The sequence below is a fragment of the Vigna unguiculata genome, chromosome 5, assembly GCF_037176805.1.
Source record: "Vigna unguiculata cultivar grain cowpea cultivar isolate G323 ecotype 2 chromosome 5, ASM3717680v1, whole genome shotgun sequence".
NCBI lineage: Eukaryota > Viridiplantae > Streptophyta > Magnoliopsida > Fabales > Fabaceae > Vigna > Vigna unguiculata.
In genome coordinates this window covers 15,923,654-15,951,564 of record NC_140796.1, presented here as the reverse complement: position 1 = coordinate 15,951,564, position 27,911 = coordinate 15,923,654, and the positions used below count along the sequence as shown (strand labels likewise).

Genomic DNA, 27,911 nt, shown 5'->3' with positions numbered 1-27,911 from the left:
GTAAATAAGTCTAAGATTCTCATTGTCTTATAATTTTGAGTACATTTGTATATCTTGTCTCTTTAAGGAGTACTTCTTTAACAAAAGCTTTATTAGATTTCAGAGGGTATTTGCTTGATGAAGATGGATTTGACTACATGATTTGAGAGACATCAAAGCTCAACAAAGAAGCTTGCAGTTTGTATCATTTCTCTTGTTTGTTTATGCTTTCTACTTGCGACTTTATACAATTTTATTGTCCTTGTGGTTAAATTGACAATATATAGGGACTATTCAAAAATCTGTGCTCGACTCAAATGTTACGATGAAGCAAAGCCATGGAATGTATAACACCTCATCTAGATATTACTTGATACAGTTAAAAAAACAATTAAAACAATTATGATACCATTCCCAAACATGGGAAAATTTAAAACCTTTAATACATAATTGAAATCCAACTCAGCTGGTCATTGCATTATTATAATCCAACTTTAATAAAATAAATTTAAATAAAGCATGTTTTTTCAAAAATCCTCATAGTTAGCTAGCATCTCTTCACCTATGCCTCGCCAACGTCATCTGACAAGACACACAATCATCGTACAAACACAAACAAAAAATGTGAGCTTAAACCAGCCAAAACATCACAAATATAACATAGTCCATCTCACCCAACCATTACAATATCACAAGATATCAATAAAACCCAAAAACCTTGCATCACAACAATAAAGATTGACCACAAACTCATAAACCCCATAAGATACCACATCACCAAATATACATTATAGTAATAATACTTCATACACTTTATATCCTTAAAAAATTTCAAGTATAATTTCATTCTTAATATCCTTTTGAAAAACACATCTCACTACTTTTATCAGAAAAACTACACCACTTTATAAATCAACCTATCATTACTTAAATAAAGAACAAACCAATTTTGCACTATATATGTAGAAATGTTAAATTATGTTAATATGTACCCCTTTTTTTTCTTTTTTTAACTAATTGTTCAAAATTTTGGGTTGTAAAATGCTATGTGTATGTAACAATCGCATATAATATATGGGACAGAATAAAATTAACCATTTTATATTTAGCCAACAAAAGGATACATGTTCTACAAAACTCTTCATAGGTTAAAAAAACGTTTGGTTTCTCTAAAAACCAATGAAATTTGTTCAAAACTATGGCTGCACCATTCACACAATTTGGTTCCCGAAACTCCATCAAAAACAAAACTAAGCAACCAACCAAATTGTACCAAAAACAATTGTAAAGATAAGGTTAGCTCCCCTTCCCGAAATTTCCAGCTAACAACCTCGTTCATGCTCTATACGCCCTCCTAGTGATCCTTCTTGGTCAGAAATTACTCTAACCTTTTCCTCTACCATTGAGAACCCTTCCTAGTTGTCTAGCTCCTACTTAGGTCAAGTTTTGGACTCTAAAAATCTAACCTAATAATGTATACTAATTTCCCTTAATGTTTAGGTAATAAAATAATTGGAAAACTACTTTTTTAGCCTATTTAAAATTAATTAAAATAAGAAAATAAAAATTTGAATTGATTTTGGTCATTTAATTGAGATATTATGACCATAAAGCCTAGTAATGTGATTTAACTCCTCATAAGGTTGTCTGCCAATTGACGAAAGCAACAAAAAAATAAATATTTTTGCTCTAGCCCAAGGTTTGAAATCACAACCTTCCACTACTAAGCACACTCACCAAACCAACAAGTTATCACATGATTTATGACATGTAGTCACGTCTTTAGGTATACTAACACACGTCACAGTAAATATAGCATTTAATTAAAATTAAATAAATAAAACACACACTAATGGCACACACAAGATCCCTCAAACGCACTAAGCATTCTTAACCACTTGAGCTTCCATTGCTCCTTCTCATGTCTTGACATAAATAACTTAATATTTATACTCCACTTTAAATAATTATTTATTTATTTAATCATTTATTTTTTGGGTCTTACCGAAGGAAAGTTGTGATGTTGCATTTGCTTGTGGTTCACAAAATGAAATTAATCAATCTGATGCCATTAATTTGGTCAATTCAGGTTATCGAATGCTAGTTATGAGATTCTGGAAATTGAGGCAGCACCTCCAGCCAAGAAAGTTTCATTAACATAATATTATTACTAGGACTCAAAGACCTTTTTTTCATTATGTGTTGATGAGTGGAGATGCATTGAATTTGTTTGTGTGTTTGGTGATTTTGAGTTATGTGACTCATTGAAAGTGTTGACATGTATTATTGGACAAGGATAATGGGGTGGTCACCAATTAGATCCCATAAGAAAAACAACCTTGAGGAGAATGAGGGCATTGACATTTATGTGAAAGAAAGCATAAATGGAGCCCCTTATTTTAAGAAGATCAAGATGAAGGGAAATAAAATGTACATTGTACTTTTTTTTTTCAGAACATAATACTTTGAAATAGTTGTAGTTACTTTTACTCATGAAAGTGTTAACAATAATTACAATACAATTTTGTAATGTATGAACAAATTTTAAATTCCATTATATATTAAAAGTGTTTTGATTAATAGTTTAAATTTTATTTAGTTTATTTTAATTTTATGGTAGAATACATTTATTTAATTAATACTTTAAAATAAAGGAATTTCTTCTTTTTGTTCATGATGTATTATTTAGAGTTTTATAATTTCTTTTATATATTTTAAATTATCATTATTATAATTTATTTTATTTGTTTTAATTTAATTTAAATTATAAATGAATATCATTATATAATTATTTATTTTAATTATAATTTATTTTATTTGTATATTACCTTACTAATGTGTATGAAAATTACCACAATTATTACTTTATATTGTACAAAAAGTCATAAAGAGTGAGGTAGTTAATGCTAGAGGGAATTCCAATCACTATTTCTAGAATTATGTGGTTGGCTAATGTGCACCCAAATTAGAATGAAGTGAACCAAAAAAATCCAAAGATATTCCATGTTGACATAAAAGCATCATTGGTGTTGTAAAGAAGGATGTCACTAAGCATTTTATGTTGTATGAAAAGTTTGAAACAAGAAGGAAGTTAGTGCTAAAGGTATTTCTAGTTGGATATTTTACCATTATAGAGTTGCTTAATGTGCATGAAATTGAGAACATAGTGAACTAAATAACCTAATGACATTCCACGGTCGCAAAAAAGCATTAGTGGTGCCTCAAACAAGTATGTCACATTGGAATTAATATTGTATTCGAAACAATCATTTACTATTGAAGAAAATACTTAATTGAGTGAGGACTTTCATGCATACAAAATCTTACAAAGAAAAAAGACATAATTATACATACAAAGGCACTTAATGTGGTCATTGATAATATGATATTGAGATGGCCTTTGAGATGTTCTTTGTGGTATGATTCAAAATTTATTTCATGAAGCAATTAATGAAAATTAATATTGTATTGAGAATAATAATTTATACTAAGGAAACTATTTAATTGAACCAAGAATTGTTGTGTGCAAAATCTTACTAACAAAAAGACAGATAGTTGTACACAAAATGCAGTTAATATGGTCACTGATATTGTGGTATTAAAATGTCTTTTGAAATGTGCATTTTTCTTATTAGTGAACGTTTATTTCATGAAACAATTAATAAAAATTAATATCGTATTGAAAACCCATTTACTGTTGAAGAAAATACTTAATAAGGAGTTTCATGTGTACAAAATAGTTGATAAGGAGTTTCATTTACTGTTGAAGACATATAGTTGTAAACAAAAGGTACTTAATATGGTCTCTGATAATATGGTATTGAGATGACATTTGAAATGTGATTTGGTGGTATGATTCAACATTCATTTCGTAAAGCAATTGAAAATAAATATCGTATTGAGAATAATCATTTAGAATTGAGAAAACTAGTTATTTAGAATTGAGAAAACTAGTTAATTGAATCGAGACGTCATTGTGTGTGCAAAATCTTTCAAAGAAAAACGTACATAGAAAAGCACGTGGTCACTGAACTGTGGTATTGATACTCGTCGTCCTCACCGATCAAAACTGCACCAGCAAAATAAATAAAAAACCCTGAGATTCCATCTACGAATTCAATACAACACTATTCAAACCACCATCAAAATCAAAAGTATGTTCAGTTCTCTTTTAAGCCAGTGAATATTATGAGAACCCAAACCACACCAATAAAAAATGAAACAGAGAGGGAGAAGCAGGACCTCATAGGTGATAACAGTGATGGGAAAATGATCTTTGTCGACACAAAGATGAGAGGATGTGAACTCCGACGTTGGAGTAGTTTCCACGACAAGATCGAAGGAAGGCCTAGTCTGATGAAAGTCTAGCGGCAGAAGCCAAGTGCGAGGAGTGCACACAGTGGTGTCCGGGGTGACGTGGTGAAGTCGTTGCTGTGATGATGTTTTTGAAAGACCATGGAGGCTCTGAATGTGAGTAGTGAAAGAGAAAAATGGATGAAAGTGCGTATGGGTGTGGTCGTTGTGAGGAAGAGGGACAAAACCCTAACCCCTCATTTTCACCCAATTCCAACGTGCACAAAAATGTCCAACGTTAGGGATTCAAAAAATAAATCACAATTAATTTTTAAAATTGTAGCTTGAATGGCATGTAGGTGCTTTAAAAGTGAGTAACTTTTACTGGATCAGTGTATCATTATCTCAAACAAAATACCTATTAAAATGACAAATGAGTATATACTAACACTTAAAACTCTAATTCTAACTTTTGTTATTTACTAGACTAAAAATCTATTAATAAAAAATAAGATATATATACTAGGAGCAATGAATTATGTAAACAAATTCTATCAAAGTAAAAAATAGCATTAAAATTTCTAAAATCTAAACTAAAATTCGAAATCCAAATTTGAACTTTAACACTTTAAACTACAATTAAAACTAATCCAAACTAAAACTATACTACATTACTCACAAATAATAAGAATACACTAAACAAAGAATTAAACTAAAAACTATAGTATGAGAATGCATTATTAACACAAATCAAGAAAAACTAAAAAAAATAATCCTTTAATCTAAATCTAATCTAAAAATACAAAATTATGCACAAAACATCACCAAAGGATATTCAATTGGCTTCAAAAAAATCAACAATTTGGGTTGATTAACTTCCCTCAAAAGAAACTACATTTTCATAATCAAAACATCTCAAAACCACATTTTTAACCCAATCAGATTTTCATAAGTAAAATTCTTAATTATTTTTAAAATTAGAATGAAAGTTCTTCATTGTTTTTAAAATTAGAAGTAAAGTTCTTCATTATTTTTAAAATTAGAAGGAAAATTCTTCATTATTTTTAAAATTAGTAAGAAAATTCTTCATTATTTTTAAAATTAGAAGGGAAATTCTTCATTATATTTAAACCAACTCTAAACCTATTTTTTACATGTAGCAAACATCAAACATAAATCTAATATTTTTTTTTCCAATAATATAATTATGGTTGGTTTAAAAATAATGAAACAAATATTTAATGTAAATTTAAATTTTAATAAAAATTTTAGTATAACATTTCTATAAAAATTAAATTTGGTCAATTTGGAGAAAGACAAAATTATGACTGAATTGAATAAATTTAAAAAAAAATTAAGATTAGATTGAACAAAATTAATGAAAATTGGGACTGGATTGAACGAGATAATGACATGTGACAATGATACTGACTTGACATATGACAATAATACTGACTTGACACATGACACTGCTACTGTCACGTGTCACAATGCTTATTTGACACGTGGACAACTTTTTTAAAATTAAAAAAATAAAAAAATTACGAAATGACATGTGACATTCATAATTCATCCTATGTTAACAATTTAAACGACATACAGAAAAAGAACAATATTTACCACAATTTACCAAAAAAAAAAAAAAAACCAAAGTACAAAAAGTTTAAAAACTTTGGGACCAATAATATATTTAAGCCAATTAATAAATCACTATATCTCCTCTCATAACCTTTTAAATATTTTATCATCACTTATTAATATCTAATTATAACCATATCTCTTATTATCTAACAATATCTAATATCTTTTTAATTAAATAATTAATAACCAATTTTTTAAATTATATAACTAATAAAAAATTTTATCTTTAAATTAAAATATTAATTTAAGATTGTTTTTATAATTATTAAAATTTTCAGGATCTCACAATTCTAGCTAGTCTGAATAACAATGATAAACAGATCGTGCATTATTGAATATATATATATATATATATATATATATAACTTTTCTTTATTATCTGAAGATTCTTTTATATATATATATATATATATATATATATATATATATATATATATATATATATTTAAAAGACTCACATAAGTGCAATTTTAGTGTACACATAAGTGCAATTGTAAGACTCACCTTTATTGAGTGTCCTAATGTTAAGGGCTGCCACACTGTTGGACCAAAAGGGCTGGCCTATGGGGTGCCAAGGCCCCTAAAGCAGACAAGGTCCCTCAATTGCAAGTCTTTCTGAAAAATCAGTGCCCTAACTCACCCATTTTCTCTCCACAGAACCTCTGCTAGGGTTTGGAGATCTACCCAAGTTCAAGTGAGCTCAACCTCCATCTCCCGTTCACGTAAGTTAGTTCTCGAACCTAGTCTTTCTAAGTTATTTCGTGGTTTATGTTAGGACTCACTATGTGAATCCAATCTCCTTTGTCGTGCCACTATATCAGTTCATAGATTTATCCTTGGAGCCTGGTTTCGCTGGCTTAAGAGTCGAAGTCCAATATTAGCCCTTCTCCAGGTAATGGAAGCTAGATTCTTTTGCGCGTTTCTGAAACATGTGGTTTGTTTTCGTTTCTGTTTTATGCTTAAATGATTGGAAAACGTTAGTTTTGGTATATTTCTGAGTTAGGGGTTCAAATATTAATGAAAATGTGATGTTTGACGTCATTTCTCGTATTCTGATGCGTCGCATAGTCGCTGGGCGAGTTCCTTGGCTCGCTGGGCGACTGTGTATTTTTCTGATATGCGCAGTTTTAGTAAAATTGACTTTCCTGACTCATTAACCGTTGGATTGAGCTCAAATTTTATGATTTGACCGGTTAGATCGTCGATTAGATGTCTGTAGCTTGAGAAATGTGTCACGCATTACTACAATGATTTTGGTTTCGTGATAATAAATTTTCTTGGGAATTTTGGTGTAAGAACTATGGTTGTGGGTTGTGCTTGATTGTATAGAATTGCAAGTACTTAAACGTTGACACTCATTTATTTAGGATGAATACTATTTTGTGATATATGTATGTCTTAGTATGCATTTATAAAGTATGAGATGAATGAATTTGCATGAGTGATGTGATTCATGGATTGTTAATGATAAAAATGGATAAATCTTGGCATGCGATTTAAATGAAATGGTTGGTTATATATGTGGTCATGAATTCGGTATGAACAATAATGTTACATTGATGGCATAATATTGATATGAGGTGAAGTTCTATATCCCCGAATTGAGAAGAATGGGATGGTATGAAATGAACATGGAATATGAATGATGATGGGTTACAAAGGATGGCGTGAGGTGTTAAATGCATGATCAATATTATTTGTTTGTTTGGAATGTGATTGGTATGTTGTCAGTACGTAAATCCATGAGTCTCTAGGTGAGACTTCCTGGTCGTGCTTTAGTGGTCGGGACGTAATTCCATGGTCCATGGTCCCTGTTAGTGGGTGTCCATGGTGGTGCCCCATCTATATAACTTGGTAAGGATTCAAGGTAAGGATTGCATCCTGACACTCTAAGGAGTCAGGAGTCAGTTAGTCTCACTTAGAGCGGACTGACTCCTGTGGTGAGAGTAGCAGGAGGACTGAAACTCATAAAGGGCTAACCTTGTGTGTGAGGGAATTGATTCATTGTAACACTTGTAACACATAGCTCGGGGGTGAGCAGAGGTATCCACCACAAGTGCAAGCATCCGCTGAATCCGACCAGGTTATATGTATCCGGATGAGTCGAGTCGAGTCTTAGTGTATTGATTTGAAGGTCATAACATGCTTGGATGATCTGTGTATATTGGACTGTGAAAGTATATCTGTTTGCATGATGAAATCTTTTTGGCTCTAGCTTACTCTTTGCTTGTTTGATTGCCTTGTATGTTGTTCTTCTACCTTTGCGATGATCATCAATTTATTGATGGGAGCAGATGCGAGAGGTACTCGTGGTCAACAGGAGAGAGATGACTTCGCTGCATAGTCTACTTGGGCTGGACTTCACGTTTTATTTGGGCTTTTCTTTAGGACTAAGATCCGTGTATTGTATTGTCCCTAAGGCTTTATTTTGAATACTGGCTATCTCTTACTCCTTTTGGGTTGTAGGCATTGTAGTGAGCTTTAATATTTTCTTTTAAGTACCTTGAATAACTGTAAGGAGTGACCTTATACTCCGCAACTTGGCTCTTTATATTTATTCGGTGTAAGATTTCATTTAATTATGTTATTATTTAAATGGGATGTTACAACAATAGCGTTTGTGTGTATAATTTTTTAAATATGAATGATAGTTTGTTACTAATGATAATAGTATAATATTATTAAGTTAATATATAAAATAAATTTATATTTATTACAAATAAAGTGAAATGAATAAAAAAATTAATTTTTGATAAATAAAAAAAAATAAACAATTTTATAGAAAATAAATAAAAATAAACATTAATTTTAAAAATTTTAATAAATAATTATATTATAAAAGATAGAATTAATATTATAAAATATAAAAAGAAAATAATCTTTATTACAACTTCCACGTAAATCAGGCCAAAACAATATTGATATCAAATTCCAACTGGACAGAATTCAATTAGAGAAAATAAGTTAAGAAAACTAAACCCTGAGGAAAGCAAGAGCAACACCGCATGGCATGATATTTTATTGAAAACTTGAATAACTTTGAGTAGAAGCATCCATTTTCAGCCCTTAGCTAGAGTTTTGGAAAACTCAAGAAGCCTCGTAACATCTTTGACAGCAGAATGTGCACAAAACATTTCGGCCCATTTCAACAGCTCAAGGTGTGTTCAATGCTATCTGGTTAACCCTCAGAATTCCATTAAAATAGAAAATTATTTCATATCACCACGCTTTCAACGTGGCATCCTTAATTATAGTTTACCCTTCTTAATTTTATAATAATAAAAACATCTTTCGCAAAAGACATTGAATATCAATGATAATTAATGGTACATATTATGTATAAAATGCTGTAGTCCACTAAAATAAAATAAAAAGGTTATTTAATAATCACCTACCCTGTGTTACTTTACCTATTTAGATGTTATGATATAAATGGTTAAGAATGATTTTAGACCATAAATCTCGATTTAAAATTAAAATTTGTTTTTATTTAAAATTTTAGATATATATTTTTGTTTTTAAATTTTAAATATAAATAAATGTAGTCTTTTTTATCTAATTATATTAATTTTTTTTAAAAACATATTTCGTAATGAATATTGAATTAGAAATGTATAAACAGTATAAATAACTTCAATATTAACTTAAAATACGTTTAACATATTAAAAAAATTAACATTATTTAATTAAAATAAATATATTAATTTAATTTTAATATTTTAAAATTTTAAAATTTTAAAATTAAAATTGACCAAATTTAAAATATAAACTAATTCTAATTTTAAATGAAATTCTAGTACAAAAGTATTTAATGCAAAAATTATAGAATATCAATCTTCCTAATAGATATTTGTGAAATACCAAATTTATATAAAACAGATAGTTATTTCAATATCACTTTCCCCTGGTTTCAGAACCATCATAACATTAACTCGATATTTATAATTACATTAATTCAATATTTATAATTATATTCATTCATACAAATAAATAACTAGGACAGCACAAAAAGGTAAATATATACGTCACAGGTGACATTAATATTGCCCAATATGAAATATTCCGGAGTGTTCTCTAAACACTTGGACTTTGTAAGATTTTTTATTAGTTCAGCCAACGCAAACCTACCCGCTCCTTTTACACAAATGATGCTCAAAGCATGGAGACTAGCCTGAACGAGAATTTTAAATTAATGTTGCTTCTGAAATTAGGTATAGTGATTTTAATGTGAAGTTAGGTACGAATAATAAAATTTAGTAATATTTAATATTTAAAAATTGTTTGACCATCAATTTCTTTACTATTAATTACTAAAAAACCAATTTACATAAATTTTTTTTGATAAATAATTACTTGTAACAGCCCAAATTTCTTAAAGTTAGATCAAATTACCTTTTAAAATACATTCAAAATGAACTTATTAGTATTTCAAAACATAAAAGAGGAACTTTATTAATTTTTTTAAATGGATTATCTAAGATAATTTTATACTAATTCTTAGTGTTCATTCTAGTTTCTGTGCTACTCTACTTTTACCCTTAGCTTCAAACACTGCTCCCATATATAAAAATATAAGATCATCGCGTTAGAAAGAAAACAAAACACACAAGTACAAGGATAAGCTAATACATAACAAAATGATGAGCAATAATATACCAAAAATAGTAACATATCAAGTTAATTATGAATAATATCAAAGTATATTTGATAGAAAATAAGCTTTTGAATCATCTTATTTTGTTGCTCTTAATACTATTGTAGGTTTAAAAGATCGTTCTAAGCCAAGAAGGGGGTTGAATTGGATGAGTATTAAAAATATGTCCAATTAAAACTTATGAAAACCCTTTTAAAACAAATTAAATTGACCAGTAAATCAGAGATGTATTGCGACAAAATCACACTTTTCAGTTGACGAAAAACAAAAATAATAGATTAATCTGTTCACACAATATGATTCAACAGATTAAAAGATAAAATCAATCAACTAATAACATTCTTTATCAAATTACTCAAATAACATTCTTTATCCAACAAGATTTGTTTCAATCAATATATCCAACTTAGTTGTATTACCAGATAACGTAAAAACACATAGACACCTTACAAAGATTGATTTAGTGAGTTTTCTTGAGATTTAAATGATGTATAAGATAAGGGAGATAGGATCACACATTGATTTTTATACTGGTTCACTCAATACTTAAGCTACATCCAATTTATCAGGACAACCTAAGCCTAATCATGCACTATATCAAAAGTTTTACAAAATTCCTCAAAGATTACACTTTTTAATAAAACAAAACACCAAGATACTTGAATCCCACAAGAATCTTATCCCCTACAATGTAATAATCTCAGTTACAGACCCAGAATCACATCATGAACCACATAGAAGCACAAGAACAACCAAACTTGATGGAGGCTCTCCCTAGCCAACCAAACACATGTTCTTCTAGTTATAAGCAAGCAAGACTTTGCTCCAAGATTTCAAAATCTTCAAACACCAACTACAAACTATGTAATTCAGATAGTGAGTTTCCAAATTCATATCACTATTTTTCGCACTTAGAAATATCAAGTGTTTATCAACTCTCTTAAAACCAACTTATATAGGTCATAAGTGAATTCAACAAGTTGATTTGTCCGTACTATCTATTGAAATTCAACCCAAAAAGTAATCAAATTAAAAAAATAAATAAGGGACTAATGTATTACCTCACCATGTATAATCCATCTTGTCATCCAATACAACAATGTCATTTTCTCTCTACTCATCTACTAATGTTGTCTTTAGCTCGCCAAACTCAATATAGTGAATCTAGTCTTTGTTAGAACACATGAATGCTTTTGGAAATATTCATCATTCTCCATTCTTTGCAAGTGAATTATCACGTCTACGAACTTGCCATAATTGAGTATTTTGTTCCCAACAAAATCAGCCTAAGCAATTGATAGCATAGAAAACATCCTTGGATCACAAATTTGTTATCGCAAATCTATATTACAATTCATAAGTCCAAGCTTAAGAACATCAAGAACATAAAAAGTAGATTACATAGGTAATATGTCATTCTCAAATATGGAATTAACATATATAAAATTAGCAATTGTGACAAATTAATTGAAAATGGAGTTTACATCCATGTCATAGATTGAACTCAACCCCTTCCACAAAATCAGTTCCTTCCTTTATTTTTAAAGCTAGTATTTCGACGTGCCTAGTCTTTGAGTAGTACCTGTCAACGTAATTCAAAAGTTTACATTTGTAAAGAAAAAATGGGGCACTATTGTGGAAAACACAAACAAAGTAGTAAATGCAGATCACAAAAACAGTGGTTGCATTTTTACCCATACATGGTCATAGTTTAAACATTTTAATTCAAATAATGTAAATATAAAATCAAAATGAAGCAAAAGAATATCCAAGAATAAAATTATGGAAGGAGATGTATAACAATAAATCAATATGATATCATGCATTATGAAAGAAACAAAGTCAAAGAAAGAATGCATAGAATCCATGACTATGAGCTATGAAAGACTCATAACCAAAAAACAACACCATATTAGGAGAAAATGTGAAAAATGAAACAAAAAAAACATGGATATGATAATAAACCCCATAAATAAAGAATAGAACTTTAGTATCTCCCGCATGATGTCTACTCTAGCAAAGGCAAAAATGGTACCTGTCATTGTTTTTGGAATTTAGAAAATCAACTAATAATGTATATGAAAAGGTTAGAAGAAATGCTTAATTTCATTACGGCACCTCCCAAAGTTATAAGAATATTAATTCTAGAAGCAAAAGCTTTATCCAACATCCCTCCTTGACATTCTGTCATCCTTAGCAATCCTTCACACGATATACGTTCATAAAATCAAAAGGTAAGTTGTGCATGATAGTCAAGTGTGTGTTGTGTTGTGTGTAGTGAGTGTGTGACAAAACCAGTTATGGGGTGTGTGTGTGTTTGTTGTGTGTAGTTATGTGTGTGCTATGTGTAGTGTGTGAGAGAGTGACAAAACCGATTAGCTAACTAGTTTTGATATATGTGGTGTGTGTTGTGTGTAGTTGTGATATGTGCTGTGTGTGTTCCTTTTTAAAATTTAAAACTTTTAATCTCTCCAAAATTCATTTTATTTTACTTTTATCATCATAGATAATTTAGTAATCTTCAAATTTTATCTATTATAAATTTTTGTTATTTATCAAATCAATCAAATCATTCACAAACTTTCATAAATATCGTTAAAACACAAAAACCAAAAAACTTTTTCCTCTTAAGCTTTCTCTTCACATATATGAAGATTTGCAAAAGAAATTATAATAACTTATTATTTTATATATTAATTATATTTTAATATATATATATATATATATATATAATATAATATGTTTGTATACATTTTTATATTATATATATTAAATATATATAATTAAAATAATTTAAAATTTAATATTTATTCAAAATATTTTATTTATATTTATATTTTTTCTTTAAGTAAATTTTAATTTTAATTTATATTTTGAAACATTTTTTAAAATATAATATTCATTAAAACATTCTTTTTATTTATTTTATTCATCACACCATACATAAATTTTCACAATTTGTTCTCAAATAAACATATATCAGACCATCTTTTTCTTAATTCAAACTATTTACCATTCATCTTTAAATTTATTTCTTCAAATCCATCCTTCCGTTCAAATAAAGCTTAAGTTACGAAAGTATTGATGGTGTGAGGAAGAACTGAGGAAGATTCTCTCCTACAAAAGGAAGGGACGTGTGGATTGTGGAAGAAGATGTCATCTTGAAAGGAAAAACGGCTTTAGATACCATCAAAGACTTTAAAAGGAAAGAAAGAGAATACAGAAGTAAATCTTAAATTAGTGAAAACAAAATTTTCAAGTACAAAATTTAGGTGGAAAAAAAGAAAGTTACAGTACAAAAGTTTAGGAAAGGAATTTCTCGGACATACTCACTTTTCACTGAAAGTGATGGTTTACCAAACACAAATTTCACGTATTTTCTTATTCATAACTGTTAATAAAAATATTATTTTTATAACTTATTTCTTAGATTTTTTAGTGTTTCTTATCAGTTTTAACTTTTAGTATATGATTATAATATTACAAAATGAATAAACAGAATATTTATTTTATTAGTTTTCAGAATGACTTTTATGTTAATAATTATTTAATATATAAAATAAAAAAAATTAATTAGTAATTTTTTATTTAGGTTTTTAATTAGTGTTAGTTTCCATATTTTTTTATTGAGTCTTTATATTTTTTTTATAAAACTTAATGTAATTTATTCCATTAAATTTAAGTTAATATTATTTAAAAAATATTATGTGTCAAAATTTGTTTTTTTTTAATTTTAATTTTTTTTCATTTATCTTCCTTCCTCACTAAAATGTGAGACTTGTAATGGGAACAATGCCAAATAAAGTTTAGTTTATGTTGAGAGAGATAGGAGGTTTGAGGGAAAGAAACTTTTAATTTAATTACAAGTTATTGAACTAATATGTTTGGAATTCTTGTAATTAAGGATTTATGTCGACTAACTTTATGTTTAGAAGGTGGAAAGAAATATAAGAAAAAAAAAAGGTAGAAAAAGGTGATGAAAAATAAAAGAAAATGAAAGAAAAATTAAAATAAAAAATAACTCAAATTTTAATAAGAGACACGTTTATTATAACTATCCTACAAATCATATTCTAAGACAATAATTAAGGTAGTTCTTCATTTGGAAGAAATTAAGAATGGTGGGACCACAAAATATTCAAATCAATATACGCAAAACGAGTGCCACGAGGAACAGAGAGACTAAGACACGAAGCACCACTCTCTTCTATTCAATCCACGTAACAATCCAATGATTTTTCATATCAACTCATCACCCAACTAAATACATACATACATATATACATATATACATATATACATATATATATATATATATATATATATATATATATATATATATATATATATATATATATATATATATATATATGTATATATACATACTTGATGCCTCTTCTCTGTTCGCAAATCTCTCTTACCTTCTACACAACATTTCCTTTTAAATTTTAAATTACTTGTCTTCTTTTTCTTAATTATTATCCATCACCATCGTTACGTAGGAGGACCGGAATTTAAGGTAGTTTTTCTCTGACTTTTAAGTTTCTCCTTGTTAGACTTCACCAATGTAAAAATCATAGTCAAGTTTTAAGGTAAAACTTCGGTTATAAGCACGAAAAATTCTTTACACCACTTGATTTTCGTTTTTCATTTGTGCATTTCACAGATTCTTTACACAAGTGGATCTGTGTCTGCATCATATAATCGGGGTATGCTCTGTTTATATGCTGCATAAACAGGTCTGCAAAACAATTCACAAGGAGAAATCTAAGAGATGGAAGGTTTATTTTCTGAGGCAGATTCAAGTTCTCTGAAGCTCTACCTCCTCCCATTTCCATCACCAGGGCACATGATGCCACAGATCAATCTGGGTCAAGTTTTAGCCTTTCGTGGCCACCATGTTACGGTTCTCACAACTCCTTCAAACGCTCAATTCATCCCAAAACACCTCAAAGTTCATACCTTCAACCTCCCCTCCAACGAACATGGTCTTTCTTCTGAGAATCTATCATCTGCAGAAGACAACCGAACCGCGTACAAGATATGGAAGGCCACACAAGACCTCAAACCCCAGATAGAAACCTTTCTGCAGCAAAACCCTCCTCATGCTGTGATTTTGGACATAATGTTTCCATGGAATTTCTCTTCCACACTCAACATCGCCACCGCGGTTTACAACCCCATGCCCATCTTCGCTCTTTGCGTTGCTGAGGCCATCAACAACTCCCAACACCAAGCGTTTCCTTCGGATTCTTCGCTTTCTTTTGTCGTCCCTGGTTCTCTCCCACACAATGTCACGCTTAACTTTAACCCGTGGACCACCAGCTTCCACACCATGGCTCGTACTATGCTGCAAGCCAAGGAAAACAACAGTGTTGGGGTTATCGTGGACACCTTTGCAGAGCTCGAAGATGGGTACACCGAGTACTACCAGAAACTCACCGGCGTTAAGGTGTGGCACGTTGGCAAACTCTCGCTTATGGTGGATTATTACCACAGAAGAGGCACATCATCACAAGAGAATCATGTAAGCCACAAAAGCATTAGATCAGTAAGATTTCACCAAGACACAGATTTACCATTTTGTTATGAATATCTATCTTTTGCAAGATTATGATTTGGTTTGTCAAGTAATTTTAGGTTGGTGGTGAACATGAGTGCCTCAACTGGCTGAGCACAAAGGAAGCCAGGTCAGTGGTGTATGTATGTTTTGGAAGCTTGTCTCGTCTGAGCAAAGAGCAATATTTGGAGATTGCGCGTGGGTTGGAGGCCTCAGGGCACAATTTCATCTTGGTGCTTCCGAAGAAAGTGAATGAAGAAGGATTGCTGCATGGGATTGAAGAAAGGATGAGGGAAGACGACAGAGGAATGGTAGTGAGAGGGTGGGTTCCACAGGGTTTGATATTGAAGCATGTTGGCATTGGAGGGTTCCTAACACATTGTGGGGCTAGTTCAGTGTTGGAGGGGATTTGTGAGGGGGTGCCTTTGATCACCATGCCTAGGTTTGGTGACCAGTTTTTGTGTGAGAAGTTGGTGACTGAGGTGCTTGGGATTGGGGAGAGTGTGGGGGTTTGGGAATGGAGCATGTCGCCCTATGATGTGAGAAAGGAGCTGGTGGGCTGGGAAAGAATTGAGAGTGCTGTGAGAAAGGTAATGAAGGATGAAGGAGGGTTGTTCAGAAAACGAGTGAAGGAGTTGAAGGAAAAAGCACATAAAGCTGTTCAGGAAGGTGGATCCTCTTATCATAATGTCACAGCCCTTCTTCAATCGATCAAAGTGACCAATGTTTAAGGTTGTGAATGGTTTGTTTGGGATTTTGGATTTCATTTTGGATCCTGATTTCTTTACACTCCAAATATATTTTCACTCTCATTCTGCAATCCATTTTATTACTTTTCTATTTAATAATTTAATTTATATTTTAAGTAATTAATTTAATTCAATATATTATTATTCTTATCGGAATTTGCCAAGAAGTCGCGTCGAGTGGAGTCAACGATCACCGAAGCCAAAATGCTAGTACGGAATAGTTTGGATCAAGCTCTGAGCGATATCAAGAAGAGATCTATCCCAAGAAAATTCTTCTATTCTTAAGTTAGTATGAGAGTATGAATTCGATGTAAAGAATGTTTAGTGTTAAATAATATATATTTACTCCCTCTACCAAAGAGTGTGTGTATATATAGGATTAATTGATCCAATAGTTATGTTAATAACTAATATAAGATAATAATAATAATGATAATAGAGAGATAATACAATAATAGAAAGATAATAATAATGATAATTGATAATTACTGAACCTGGGCCAGCACAATCTGAACTTCATGTTTAGAATTCAAACCTTTAATGTGAGATGGCTTTGGACCTTTGACTAATTTTGGGTCTTGTACTACACAATTTTTCCAAGTTCGGAAGTATGATGCAAGTGGATTGAGATGGTGATCGTGTTGATTAGGTGTCAAAACCGTTGTTAGTGACTTCAACGAAGTTGATTACTTAAGCACCCAAGTTACAATGAAGATTTTTGTGGCTGTTGTGAACTCACTGGATAAGGGTTTGCCTCATTAATATTTAATTGACATTTTTTCTTTAATGGTGACTTTTTTTTGGGGATTGTGACGTTACAAAATTAATGAAGTTGTTTACATTGTTAAAACGTTTTGTCAATTTTTAATGAGAATGTGCGATGTTGTTGATGTGTATCCTAGGGATATGATGTTTGAAGAGAAAATTGTCACCCTAGGACTCTACATTCTAAAATACATTCTAAAAGGTATGACATGTTGGTAGAACTGGTAGCTAGTAACTAATAGTCAGTAACTAGTAGTTATAGTTAGTAATTAGTAGCTATAGCTAGTAGTTAGAGTTAAAGCTAGTAGCTAGAGGTATTAGTTAAAGCTAGTAATCAGCTTTAGCTCTAACTACTAGTTACTAACTCTAATTACTAGTTCTAGCTACTAGCTATTAGCTACTAGCTCTAGTTACTAGCTACTAGGTTTAGCTACTAGTTACTAGCTCTAGCTGCTAGCTATTAGCAACTAACTCTAGCTGCTAGCTACTAACAACTAGCTACTAGCTCTAACTACTATCTCTAGCTAATAGCTCTAGTTATAGCTACTAGCTATGACTACTAGCTACTAGCTCTAGCTATCAACTATTAGCTACTAGTTCTAGCTATTGGCTACAAGTTACTAGCTACTAGCTCTAGCTACTAACCACTAACTACTAGTTCTAGTTCTAGCTACTAGCTCTAGCTACTAGTTAATAGCCCTAAACCCTAGCTATTAGCTCTAGCTACAAGCTACTAGGTTTAGCTATTAGCTACTAACTCTAGCTTCTAGCTACTAAAGACTAGCTACTAGTTGTAGCTGCTAGCTCTAGTTACTAGCTCTGGCTACTAGCTACTAGCTTTAACTACTAGCTTCTAGGTTTAGCTACTAACTTCTAGCTACTAAAGACTAGCTACTAGCAACTTGCTACTAGTTCTAGCTACTAGCTCTAGTTACTAGCTACTAGCTCTGATTAGTAGTTGTAGCTCTAGACACTAACTACTAGTTGTAGCTCTAGCCACTAGCTACTAATTCTTTCTAATAGCTACTAGCTACTAGTGTTAGTTACTAGCTACTAGCATTGGCTACAAGTTACTAGTTGCTAGCTACTAGCTACTTACTTTTAGCTACTCGGTTTAGCTACTAGCTACTCGATAGCTACTAGCTACTAGTTAGTAGTTACTAACTACTAGCTACTAACTACTAGCTCTAGTTACTAGTTCTAGTTACTAGCTACTAGCTCTAGTTACTATCTACTAGTTGCATCTTCAACCTACTAGTTACATGCTCTACCTATTATGCACTAGCTCTAGCTACTAGTTACTAGTTACTAGCTACTAGCTACTAGATATAGCTACTAGCTCTAGATACTAACTATTAGTTCTTGCTACAAGCTTTAACTACAAGCTACTAGCTTTAGCTATAGCCACTAGCTACTAGTTACTAACTCTAGTTGTAGCTACTAGTCACTAGTTACTAGCTACTAGCCACTAGCTACTATCTACTAGTTACTATCTACTAACTCTAATTCTTGTTACTAGCTACTTACTTTAGCTACAAGCTACAAGCTACTTACTTTAGCTACAAGCTACTAGCTACTTGTTCTGGCTACAAGCTGTAACGTCCTTGTTGGAAATTACTTAATAAAAGAAATAATTTATAATGAAAACATGAATCGTTATAATATACTATTCCCCAAACGTGGTAAAATATAAAAAAAAACCTTGTTCAACGCGCTTAAATTCAAATGAACAGATCCATAATAGTTATACAACTTTCAAAACTGACTAGAAATAAATACTACAATCATAGATAGTTATAATAAAACGCCCCTAGTGGCCTTCTCTTCGTATCTACGCATCTCTAGTGTCACCTGGAACATCATATGCTCACGTGTGACAAGTTACACGATCATCGCTAAACACAAACAAAAAGGGTGAACTCATAACAATATAAGCATGAAAATTAATAATATAGAGATTCACCCAAGTTACTTTGTTCAATTCAATGCTTAATCTTAAATCCTTACTGCTTTAAGGTTTTCTAATCATCGTCTTATTATACAAATGAAACTACTACCCCAGGAACTCTATACAAATACTTGACCATGGACCTAGGATATCTCTTGCTTCCACGAACCTGTCTGCTGATGGTCCAACCTCTACGAACCTTCTCGTTCATAGTCCAACTCTATGGACCTCCCCGCCCGTAGTCCAACATGCGTAATCCATCCAGCTACAAACCTCCCCGCTCGCAGCAGTCATTAAGTGTGAGCACGAAACATATGAACCTCCTCGGTCGTATCCTCACACGAGAGCATCATTAATATGAACCTTCCTACTCATATTAATCACGCATTCACCACCAGTCATGAACCTACCCGCTCGTGACGCTGTCAAGCATCTCCTAGTCCAAGTTCGACATCTCAAAACACAAAAAATGCAAGCAAAAGAGCACCCTGCCCTTTGTGCTATCCCTAGCGATGCCTAAGCACTGTCAAGCGAAATCCCAACGCAGACCGCCTAGCGGTCTCGACTCACCATCGGACGCCACATGCTCTCGGCCCCTCTGTTGGTAGCTATCATCTAGAGATGGCAAATAAACCCACCCCCGTGGGTATTGCCCGAACCCGTCCCCATTTTGAAAGAGAATACCCATATTGACTAGGTATGGGGAATCTCCGACTTTTTCAATTGGGTATGGGGATGTACATATCCTCGCCATAATACCCGTCCTTGTTTAAATTATTAAAATATTCACAATTAATTAAGTAACCATATATATATATATATATATATATCCTATTTTTTATTTCTTTTAATTATTTGGTTTGTCATGAAACTCATTCGCATCTTAATTATATTTTTCATCTTATCATAACTTTTACGTAATTATGTTAAAAATATGTAAGTTAATTAAATTTTTTTGTCTCACATTTGAATATTTCTATTATTTTTTAATATTTTATTTATTGTATATTTTCGTTTTACATGAGAATGTTTAATACTCTCAATTTAAATATTTAATAGCACAAACATTTCGTTTACTAGGTAATATAAAAAAAAAATCCTTTACTTATTATTATTAGTTTTTGTTTCATTTGAAAAACTCTTTTGTTTCGCTAAAACAATTTTTGTTATTTCTCAACCATTGAGTATATATGTTGATATTTGAAAAGTTTTCTTAGATCTCTAAGGTATTTTTCATCTTATCATACTCTTGATTATACATTTGTTTTCTTTTGTGTGATTTCTTTCAATAGTCTCTCAAATTGTTTATAAACATTTGTTAATTTTTTAATACTTTTATTTGTTATTTATTTTCATTATGTAGAATACTATTTCGATATATTTTATCTAGTTATTTTTTATTTTTAATTCATTATCAATCATACTATAATTTTTTCATTATAATTGAATAAATAACTTTTATTTACTACAATATAAGAATTTAATGTAATTGTCATGAATATTTTTATCACCATCCAACATAATTGAAGTTCAAAAGATACAAGATCTATGTTAAAATTTTATTATTGTGATTATTATTTGTTCTTTGTATCATTTTGATCAAGTGATGTATTCTAACTTTTATTAGTGTATAAAAAAGAGATTCATTAGAATTTAAAATATTGAAATAAACAAACATTTAAAATATATTTTAATTTGAATATTTGTCTGCAAATTTAATAAATGTATTGGTTCTCATGAAATTTTATTTGGTATTATAATCTAAAATATAAAGAATTATAATTTATTTTAAACTTTTATTATGATTATTATTTGTTCTTTCACTACTAAAATTTTAAATTTTCGTGTCAATTTAATGTGTTATTTAGTGGCGCTTATAATCGTCACTATTTTTTCTACCGTCAGTTAATTAACTGCCATCTAATTTAGCGCCACAAAGTCATTATAATGTTGGTTTACTGTAACCGTCGGAATAATCGCCACTAAAATTTTTAACGTCGGTTTTAACCACCTCTAAATTCTTTTTTATTTTTTTAGAAAAATACTTTACGGCACTTGGAACCGCCAGCAAGACTAATAATTAAATATTTTTGTGGCGATTGTAACTGCCAGTAAATCTAGGAATTTAAAAACTTTTGTGGCGGTTGTAACCGCCACTAAGTCTAGGAATTTAAAATATTTTAGTGGCAGTTGTAACTGTCGGGAAGTCTAAGAATTAAAAAAATGTAGTGGCGTTTATAACCGCCACTAAGTCTAAAAATTTAAAAGATTTTAATGACAATTGTAACTGCCAGGAAGTCTAAGAATTAAAAAAATAATAATAGCGTAAATCACGGTAAATCTAGGATGTAAATAATTTTTATTTTTAATTTCATAAAATTATATAAACATTTTTTAAGTAATAGAAGTAGTGTCTTTATATATATATATATATATATATATATATATATATATATATATATATATATATATATATATATAAATATAAAAGATCAATCAGTAATTAAAATGAACAACTAATATTGAAAGAATCGTACGATTCGTATCGCGATACGGTTCGAAATTTTGGTCCAACGAAACGTATCAATAGATGAATCGTTTTTTGACTTGAATCGTGTAGGAATCGTATGATTCCTGATTCAGTTTCGTTTCAGCCGATTCTGACACGCTTACACTTCCCCAAAATATTTCTCAAAATACACATCTCACGACACACTACGTACACGCTACTCAGACCTGCTACTCACACCGGATGAGCTTCACGCAACATGCAATACACATCGAAAATGAAAAAACCCAAACTGAAGAGTCAGATTTGGAAGGATATTTGGTTATAAATTAAGAGGGGAAAGAAATATGAGATGCATAAGAAGGTGGAGAAGAAGCATAAAGTGAAAGAGAAAAGAAGAAGTATAAAAAACCTGACTGCCCGTGAAGAAGAAAGCACCGCATGAAGAAGAAAGCCTGAAAGCATTTTGAACAGGTTTGCTTTCTACTCAAATTTTTTTTGCTCAAATGTTTTTCGCCTAAATGTTTTTTCCCCAAATGTTTTCAAATGTTTTCTGCCGCTGGCTTTTTCATATATTGCTTTTTATGAAGCTTTTAGATTTTTAATTTTAATAATATTTAATTTAATGTACATCACATCAACCTTTTATTTCATTTTTTTCGGAAACCTTCACGCGTGATCTTGCTTTACGTTTTTATTTTTTTTTTAAATTCCATCTTTTTAGCATAAAGATCAAAATCTACGTTTCTTTTTCAAATAAAATATGTTTTATACTTTAAAATAATTTAGCATAATTTACGTTTCTTTTTCATAGTTTACTAAAACATAATTAATCTTTAAAATAAAGTATACGTTTTATACTTTATATTTTGAGAGTTACTTTTATGTTTTTTTATTCTGAATGTTAATTTAATTTTTTTTATTCTAAATGTTAATTTAAATTTTTTTATTTTGAATGTTAATTTAATTTTTTTATTATGAATGTTAATTTATATTTTTTATTCTGAATGTTAATTTATATTTTTTTATTATGAATGTTAATTTATATTTTTTTAAGAAGAAATATTAGTTTGAATTTATTCTTATTTGTAGAATTAGAAATAGTATGTCTCAAACAAAGAGAAAGAAAGAAATAGATATTACATGAAATCATTGTGAGAGTGTTCCTCCTCATAGACTTCTAGTCAAGTGCAAATATTGTTCACATACTTGTTGGGGTCATGTAGCAAGAATGAAACATCATCTTGCTGGAACAAAGGAGAATGTCATTGCTTGTACATCTGTTCCTGATGATGTTAGAGCAATGTTTTTGAAGTTATTAGAAGATAAAGAAAAAATAAAAGAAGCAAATCGGGTAGACTGTTTTGAAGAAACAGATATTCAATGTAGTAAGAAGGGAAAACAAGGAGTTGCAAAACAGACAACCATAAATGAAATGTTTAAAGATAGAGAGTTGGTGATTCAAGATATTTGCAACTGCATATATGGGAATGCTTTGCCATTTAATTTGGTAAGAAGCTCCTTATTTACCCAAATGTTGAAATATGTTGGGGAATATGGAAAGGGTTTAAAGCCTCCAACTTATCATGAAGTTAGAGTATCTTATCTGAAAAAAGCGGTTGACAATATCCAAGCTAGTTTGGAGAAATATAAGGTTGAATGGAAAAAATGGGGATGTACTTTGATGTGTGATGGTTGGACAGATGGAAAAGGGAGGTCTCTTACCAACTTTTTAGTTAATAGTCCAAGCGGAACAGTGTTCTTAAAATCTGTTGATACCAGTAATCTGATCAAGGATGCTAAACAAATGTTTGAATTGTTAGATTCTCTGATTGAAGAAATTGGGGAGGATAATGTCGTGCAAGTTGTGACAGATGGTGCTTCTAATTTTGTGGCAGCAGGAAAGATGTTAGAAGAGAAGAGAACTAAACTATTTTGGTCTCCGTGTGCAGCTCATTGTCTTGACTTAATTCTTGAAGACATTGGTGAACTTCCAGTATTTTACAATACGATTGCAAATGCAAAAAAAGTCATAACTTTCATTTATAGACACACATGGGTCCTAAATTTATATAGAAAATATTCTAAAGGAAAAGAATTAGCTCGACCAGCAGTCACAAGATTTGCAACTGCTTTTCTAACCCTTCAGTGTATAGCACAACAGAAAAATGCTCTTCGAGGTATGTTTGTTTCAGAAGCATGGACAACTAGTAAACATGCTAGTAAGACTGAAGGTAAACAAGTAGTGAGCATTGTTTTATCTGATGTTAGATTTTGGAAATCTATTCAATATTGCCTGAAGTGTGTCACTTCACTTGTAAAAATACTAAGGCTTGTGGATGGAGACTCAAAACCTGCAATGCCATATATTTATGAAGCTATGGATAGAGCTAAAGAGCAAATAGCTGCAAATTTCAAGAATGAAGAATCTCGTTATAAAAAGGTGTGGAAAATAATTGATACTCGTTGGAATTTGCAGTTACATAGACCTCTTCATGCTGCTTACTACCTTAATCCTAAGTAAGTAACTAACACTATACTTTCTTAGATTACAATTTCATAACTATAACACTATACTTCTTTTTTATATTAGATTTCATTATGACAAAAACTTCAATCCAGATGAAGAGGTTTCATATGGTTTGTATGAGACCATAGAAAAAATGATCCCTGATAGAAGGATTAGATTTCAACTTGATCAACAACTTGATAGATTTAAGAAAGCCCAAGGATTATTTGGAAGAAGCATGGCAATTGACACTAGGGATAAGAAGCAACCTGGTATAAATTTTTTTTTCAAGATTTTATTAAAAGCATAATTTCAAAATTATAAATGTTAGTTTTGACATTGCAGCTCTTTGGTGGGAAAGTTATGGTGTTGAAGGTAAAGAGTTGCAAAATCTAGCATTGAGAATTTTAAGTCTCACTTGTAGTGCTACTGGTTGTGAAAGAAACTAGAGCATATTTGATCAAGTCCATACCAAAAGAAGAAACCGCTTGGAACAACAAAGATTAAATGCTCTTGTCTTTGTTAAATATAATCTTCAACTTGAAATGAGACAAAAGGTTAAAGAAGAGAAAGGAGATACTTATGATCCTATATGTCTATCTGATATTGAATCAGATGATGAGTGGATTACTGAAAAAGAGGATCCTTGTCTACCAAACGATGTTTCATGGATGGATATACATGAATCTTTTACTCTTGAAGAGGGAGCTCCAAGCCAGAAAAGGAAGAGGGGTCCAAGAAACTTAAACATAAAGGGAAAATCTACTACACCAGCAAATGATGATGGAATTGAAGGGATGGTTGAAGAAGTTGAGGAAGAGGATGAAGAAGATGAAGATGAGTTGCCACAAAATGTTATATTAGATGAAGAAGATGATCTAAGTGATATTGATCTTGGAGATGATGAATGAAAGAATAAAATTAAGATGTAACATTTAAATTGGAGATCTTGATTTAATTATAATATATGATATTTTTAATGTTTTTTATTTATCATGTATCTTACGATTCAAAGTAAGATTCGATTCACGATTTAAAAAAATTCACAAAACGATGCACGATACGAATCTCGATTCGATAACCATGGCTCATATACGAAGTCTCGCTTAGGCGAGCCTGTCTCGCATGGGCGAGCCCTCCCTTCGCCTAACTTCATCACCCTCGCCTAGGCGGCGAGTTAAGCAATACACAAAACCAAACTCGAGTTCTTGCTTAGGCGAGAACCTCTCGCCTGGGCGAAATGCACCAAATCAAGTCTTCACAACTCTCGATTTCTTGCTTAGGCGAGATGCACTCGCTTGAACGAGATAACCTGTCGCTCAAAACTCTGAGCCTTCGCTTGAGCGAGCTGTTCGCGCAAAAATAATCTCGCGTTTATGGTTTTCTAGCCTAGGCGAGCCTAGCTCGCTTGGGCGAGAAAACCAGACATTTTCACTACTACGAACACAGAACACAACTCCAGACCATAATACAATACCAAAACACAATTTGCTCATTATCAAATCATCCAATGGTATATTATTTACAAGTCATTCTCCAGAACATGTTATAACCCCCAATTTGACTCTCAAACATGAGATGAGACCATACCCAACATGCATTGCAAAAACCCTTATCTTATTCATACACCATTTAAGGGGTTAATCATACAGTGTACAAAAACCACAAAATTCCAATCCCCAACACATAGAGCACGAAATTTCAGGGCACACAAGCATCAAATTATGCAATTCATTTGTGAAAATTAACAATCCAAAACATAGAGCTCCCCTAACCTGTGAATCCTTGCTTCAAAATGGTTGTCTAACCTTGGCTTTGTGATATCTAAGAACCCTCCTTTGCTCTCCCAATCAACTACATCTTTGCTCTCAATCCCAAATTCACTTTCCCACTCAAAATTTGTGCTCTCTTCTCACTCTAGGTTTCAGACTTCTAAAACCCTTCTAATTGCCTAATTCTCCCCTTTTATATGACTCCTAATTGTGGTAAAAAGAAATAAAACGAAAAATGACCTTTTTAATGTCTATTATTACCTTTCATCGGCATTATGGGCTGTTTTTCCCAACTTCCTTGGCTGCCCATTGTCTCTAGGGCTTTCCCACCCTTTCACCTTCAGACCACAAGTGTTTTAGCAAAAATAAAGAGATTAATTTGTTCTTAGCAAGGGTTGAACCCACAACCACTCAATTAACAAGTCAAATGCATAACTAATTCAACCAATTCACATTTGTGATAATTCCTATAATCTTAGAATTATATTATCACGTCTAGCATTCAAATATATTAACAAAATAATGCATAAATTAAAATAACACACAATTGGCATACATAAGACTCAAACCTAAGTCCTCTCACACAATCAAGTACTCTCGACCATTTGAGCTAGTACTTTTCCACATCACAACAACAAACATTAAATTCTATAAAGGCTTCCACTACCCACATTTATTAAATAATTATTTATTTAATTATTCAATTTTTCCGGGTCTTACACACAAGATGCTTTGCATCTTTCATTAAACAAAATATAAGAAAAAGGTGTTATATTCATATGTCATGCATATGTAGGGGACCAATATTTTCACTATCCAGTCAAATCTGTATATGTTCCTAAATTCTCAAACTAAGTGGAGATGCCTACATAAAGAACATTAAGTAATGATACATTCCAAGTTGTTTCAAAATAAAGACCAACAACATCAACCAAATGTAGTGTACTTGAGAAACTTGGATCCACTTCCAATTAAATGTCATTGGTTCAGAATCCTTTTAACTTAATCTGATACCAAACCAAACATGTAGTATGATAGGCGGAAGACACCACAATCATGCTGTGTAAGAATACAATTAGTGTATACAATATTGTCACTCATTTCCAATTGGAGGGAATTCAAAATCAGATATTCTCACTCAATGCAAATTCAGTGTTCAAAAGTCGGATTCAAAAAGTGTATAAGGTCTATGGTCAAAATGATGACAACATGGTCACTATATCATCATCATACCTGCAGTCCTAATATCAAGCATAAGATCTAAAACATTCTAATAGAGCATAAGGTCTAAACCATAGTTTAGTTAAAACATCATAACTGCAATAATAAGTAGAATACGAACTTCAAAGTATTTCTAAGGTTGATTGGTGTTAGCATTTGATGAGGAATGATGGTCACTAGAACTTTATTGTTGTTGCAATAATAAAAGTAAACGAATAATTAATTATTTCTACAAATATATTGGAGTTTTATAGCTAATCATGGGATATGATAAGAAGAACTTACATTAATCAAATTGTGTTCACTAGTAG

The 27,911-nt window shown here is 31.1% G+C and overlaps 3 protein-coding genes and 1 long non-coding RNA gene across 6 annotated transcripts; 3 read left to right on the top strand and 1 right to left on the bottom strand.

Moving 5' to 3' along the window:
* Positions 1–327: 327 nt before the first annotated feature.
* On the bottom strand, positions 328–4,570 carry LOC114186205 (uncharacterized). Its single transcript, XR_003604985.2, has 3 exons — positions 4,222–4,570; positions 3,988–4,048; positions 328–561 (listed from the first exon to the last, which is right to left on the bottom strand). It is a non-coding gene; the product is annotated as an uncharacterized LOC114186205 (long non-coding RNA).
* A 10,388-nt stretch (positions 4,571–14,958) lies between these two features.
* On the top strand, positions 14,959–17,235 carry LOC114183336 (UDP-glucosyl transferase 73CC6-like). 3 transcript variants are annotated; one of them, XM_085673152.1, is made up of 4 exons: positions 14,959–15,086; positions 15,234–16,094; positions 16,208–16,859; positions 17,045–17,235. In XM_085673152.1, the coding sequence occupies exons 2-3, from the start codon at positions 15,342–15,344 to the stop codon at positions 16,856–16,858; spliced, it is 1,404 nt and encodes a 467-aa protein (XP_085529278.1). In that variant the 5' UTR covers positions 14,959–15,086; positions 15,234–15,341; the 3' UTR covers position 16,859; positions 17,045–17,235. The 3 variants fall into 3 exon arrangements, with proteins under 3 accessions (XP_085529278.1, XP_085529277.1, XP_027926126.1); XM_085673151.1 differs by having other exon boundaries at positions 17,042–17,235; XM_028070325.2 differs by lacking the exon at positions 17,045–17,235 and having other exon boundaries at positions 16,208–16,947.
* Positions 17,236–23,329: 6,094 nt separating this feature from the next.
* On the top strand, positions 23,330–25,056 carry LOC114184398 (uncharacterized). Its single transcript, XM_085673314.1, has 3 exons — positions 23,330–24,618; positions 24,692–24,879; positions 24,953–25,056. The coding sequence occupies exons 1-3, from the start codon at positions 23,330–23,332 to the stop codon at positions 25,054–25,056; spliced, it is 1,581 nt and encodes a 526-aa protein (XP_085529440.1).
* An 81-nt stretch (positions 25,057–25,137) lies between these two features.
* On the top strand, positions 25,138–25,556 carry LOC146886144 (uncharacterized). The gene has a single exon (XM_085672911.1). It carries the CDS (start codon positions 25,153–25,155, stop codon positions 25,516–25,518), a length of 366 nt encoding a protein of 121 aa, XP_085529037.1. The 5' UTR covers positions 25,138–25,152; the 3' UTR covers positions 25,519–25,556.
* The last annotated feature ends 2,355 nt before the right edge of the window (positions 25,557–27,911 follow it).

Bases quoted from the DNA above. Each gene is read 5' to 3' on its own strand.
- LOC146886144 (XM_085672911.1), top strand. From the start codon at position 25,153: ATGAGACAAAAGGTTAAAGAAGAGAAAGGAGATACTTATGATCCTATA.
- LOC114184398 (XM_085673314.1), top strand. From the start codon at position 23,330: ATGAAACATCATCTTGCTGGAACAAAGGAGAATGTCATTGCTTGTACA. The intron at 24,619-24,691 runs GTAAGTAACTAA...TTTTTATATTAG, and splicing joins GCTTACTACCTTAATCCTAA to ATTTCATTATGACAAAAACT. The intron at 24,880-24,952 runs GTATAAATTTTT...TTGACATTGCAG, and splicing joins TAGGGATAAGAAGCAACCTG to CTCTTTGGTGGGAAAGTTAT.
- LOC114183336 (XM_085673152.1), top strand. From the start codon at position 15,342: ATGGAAGGTTTATTTTCTGAGGCAGATTCAAGTTCTCTGAAGCTCTAC. The intron at 16,095-16,207 runs GTAAGCCACAAA...AAGTAATTTTAG, and splicing joins CATCATCACAAGAGAATCAT to GTTGGTGGTGAACATGAGTG.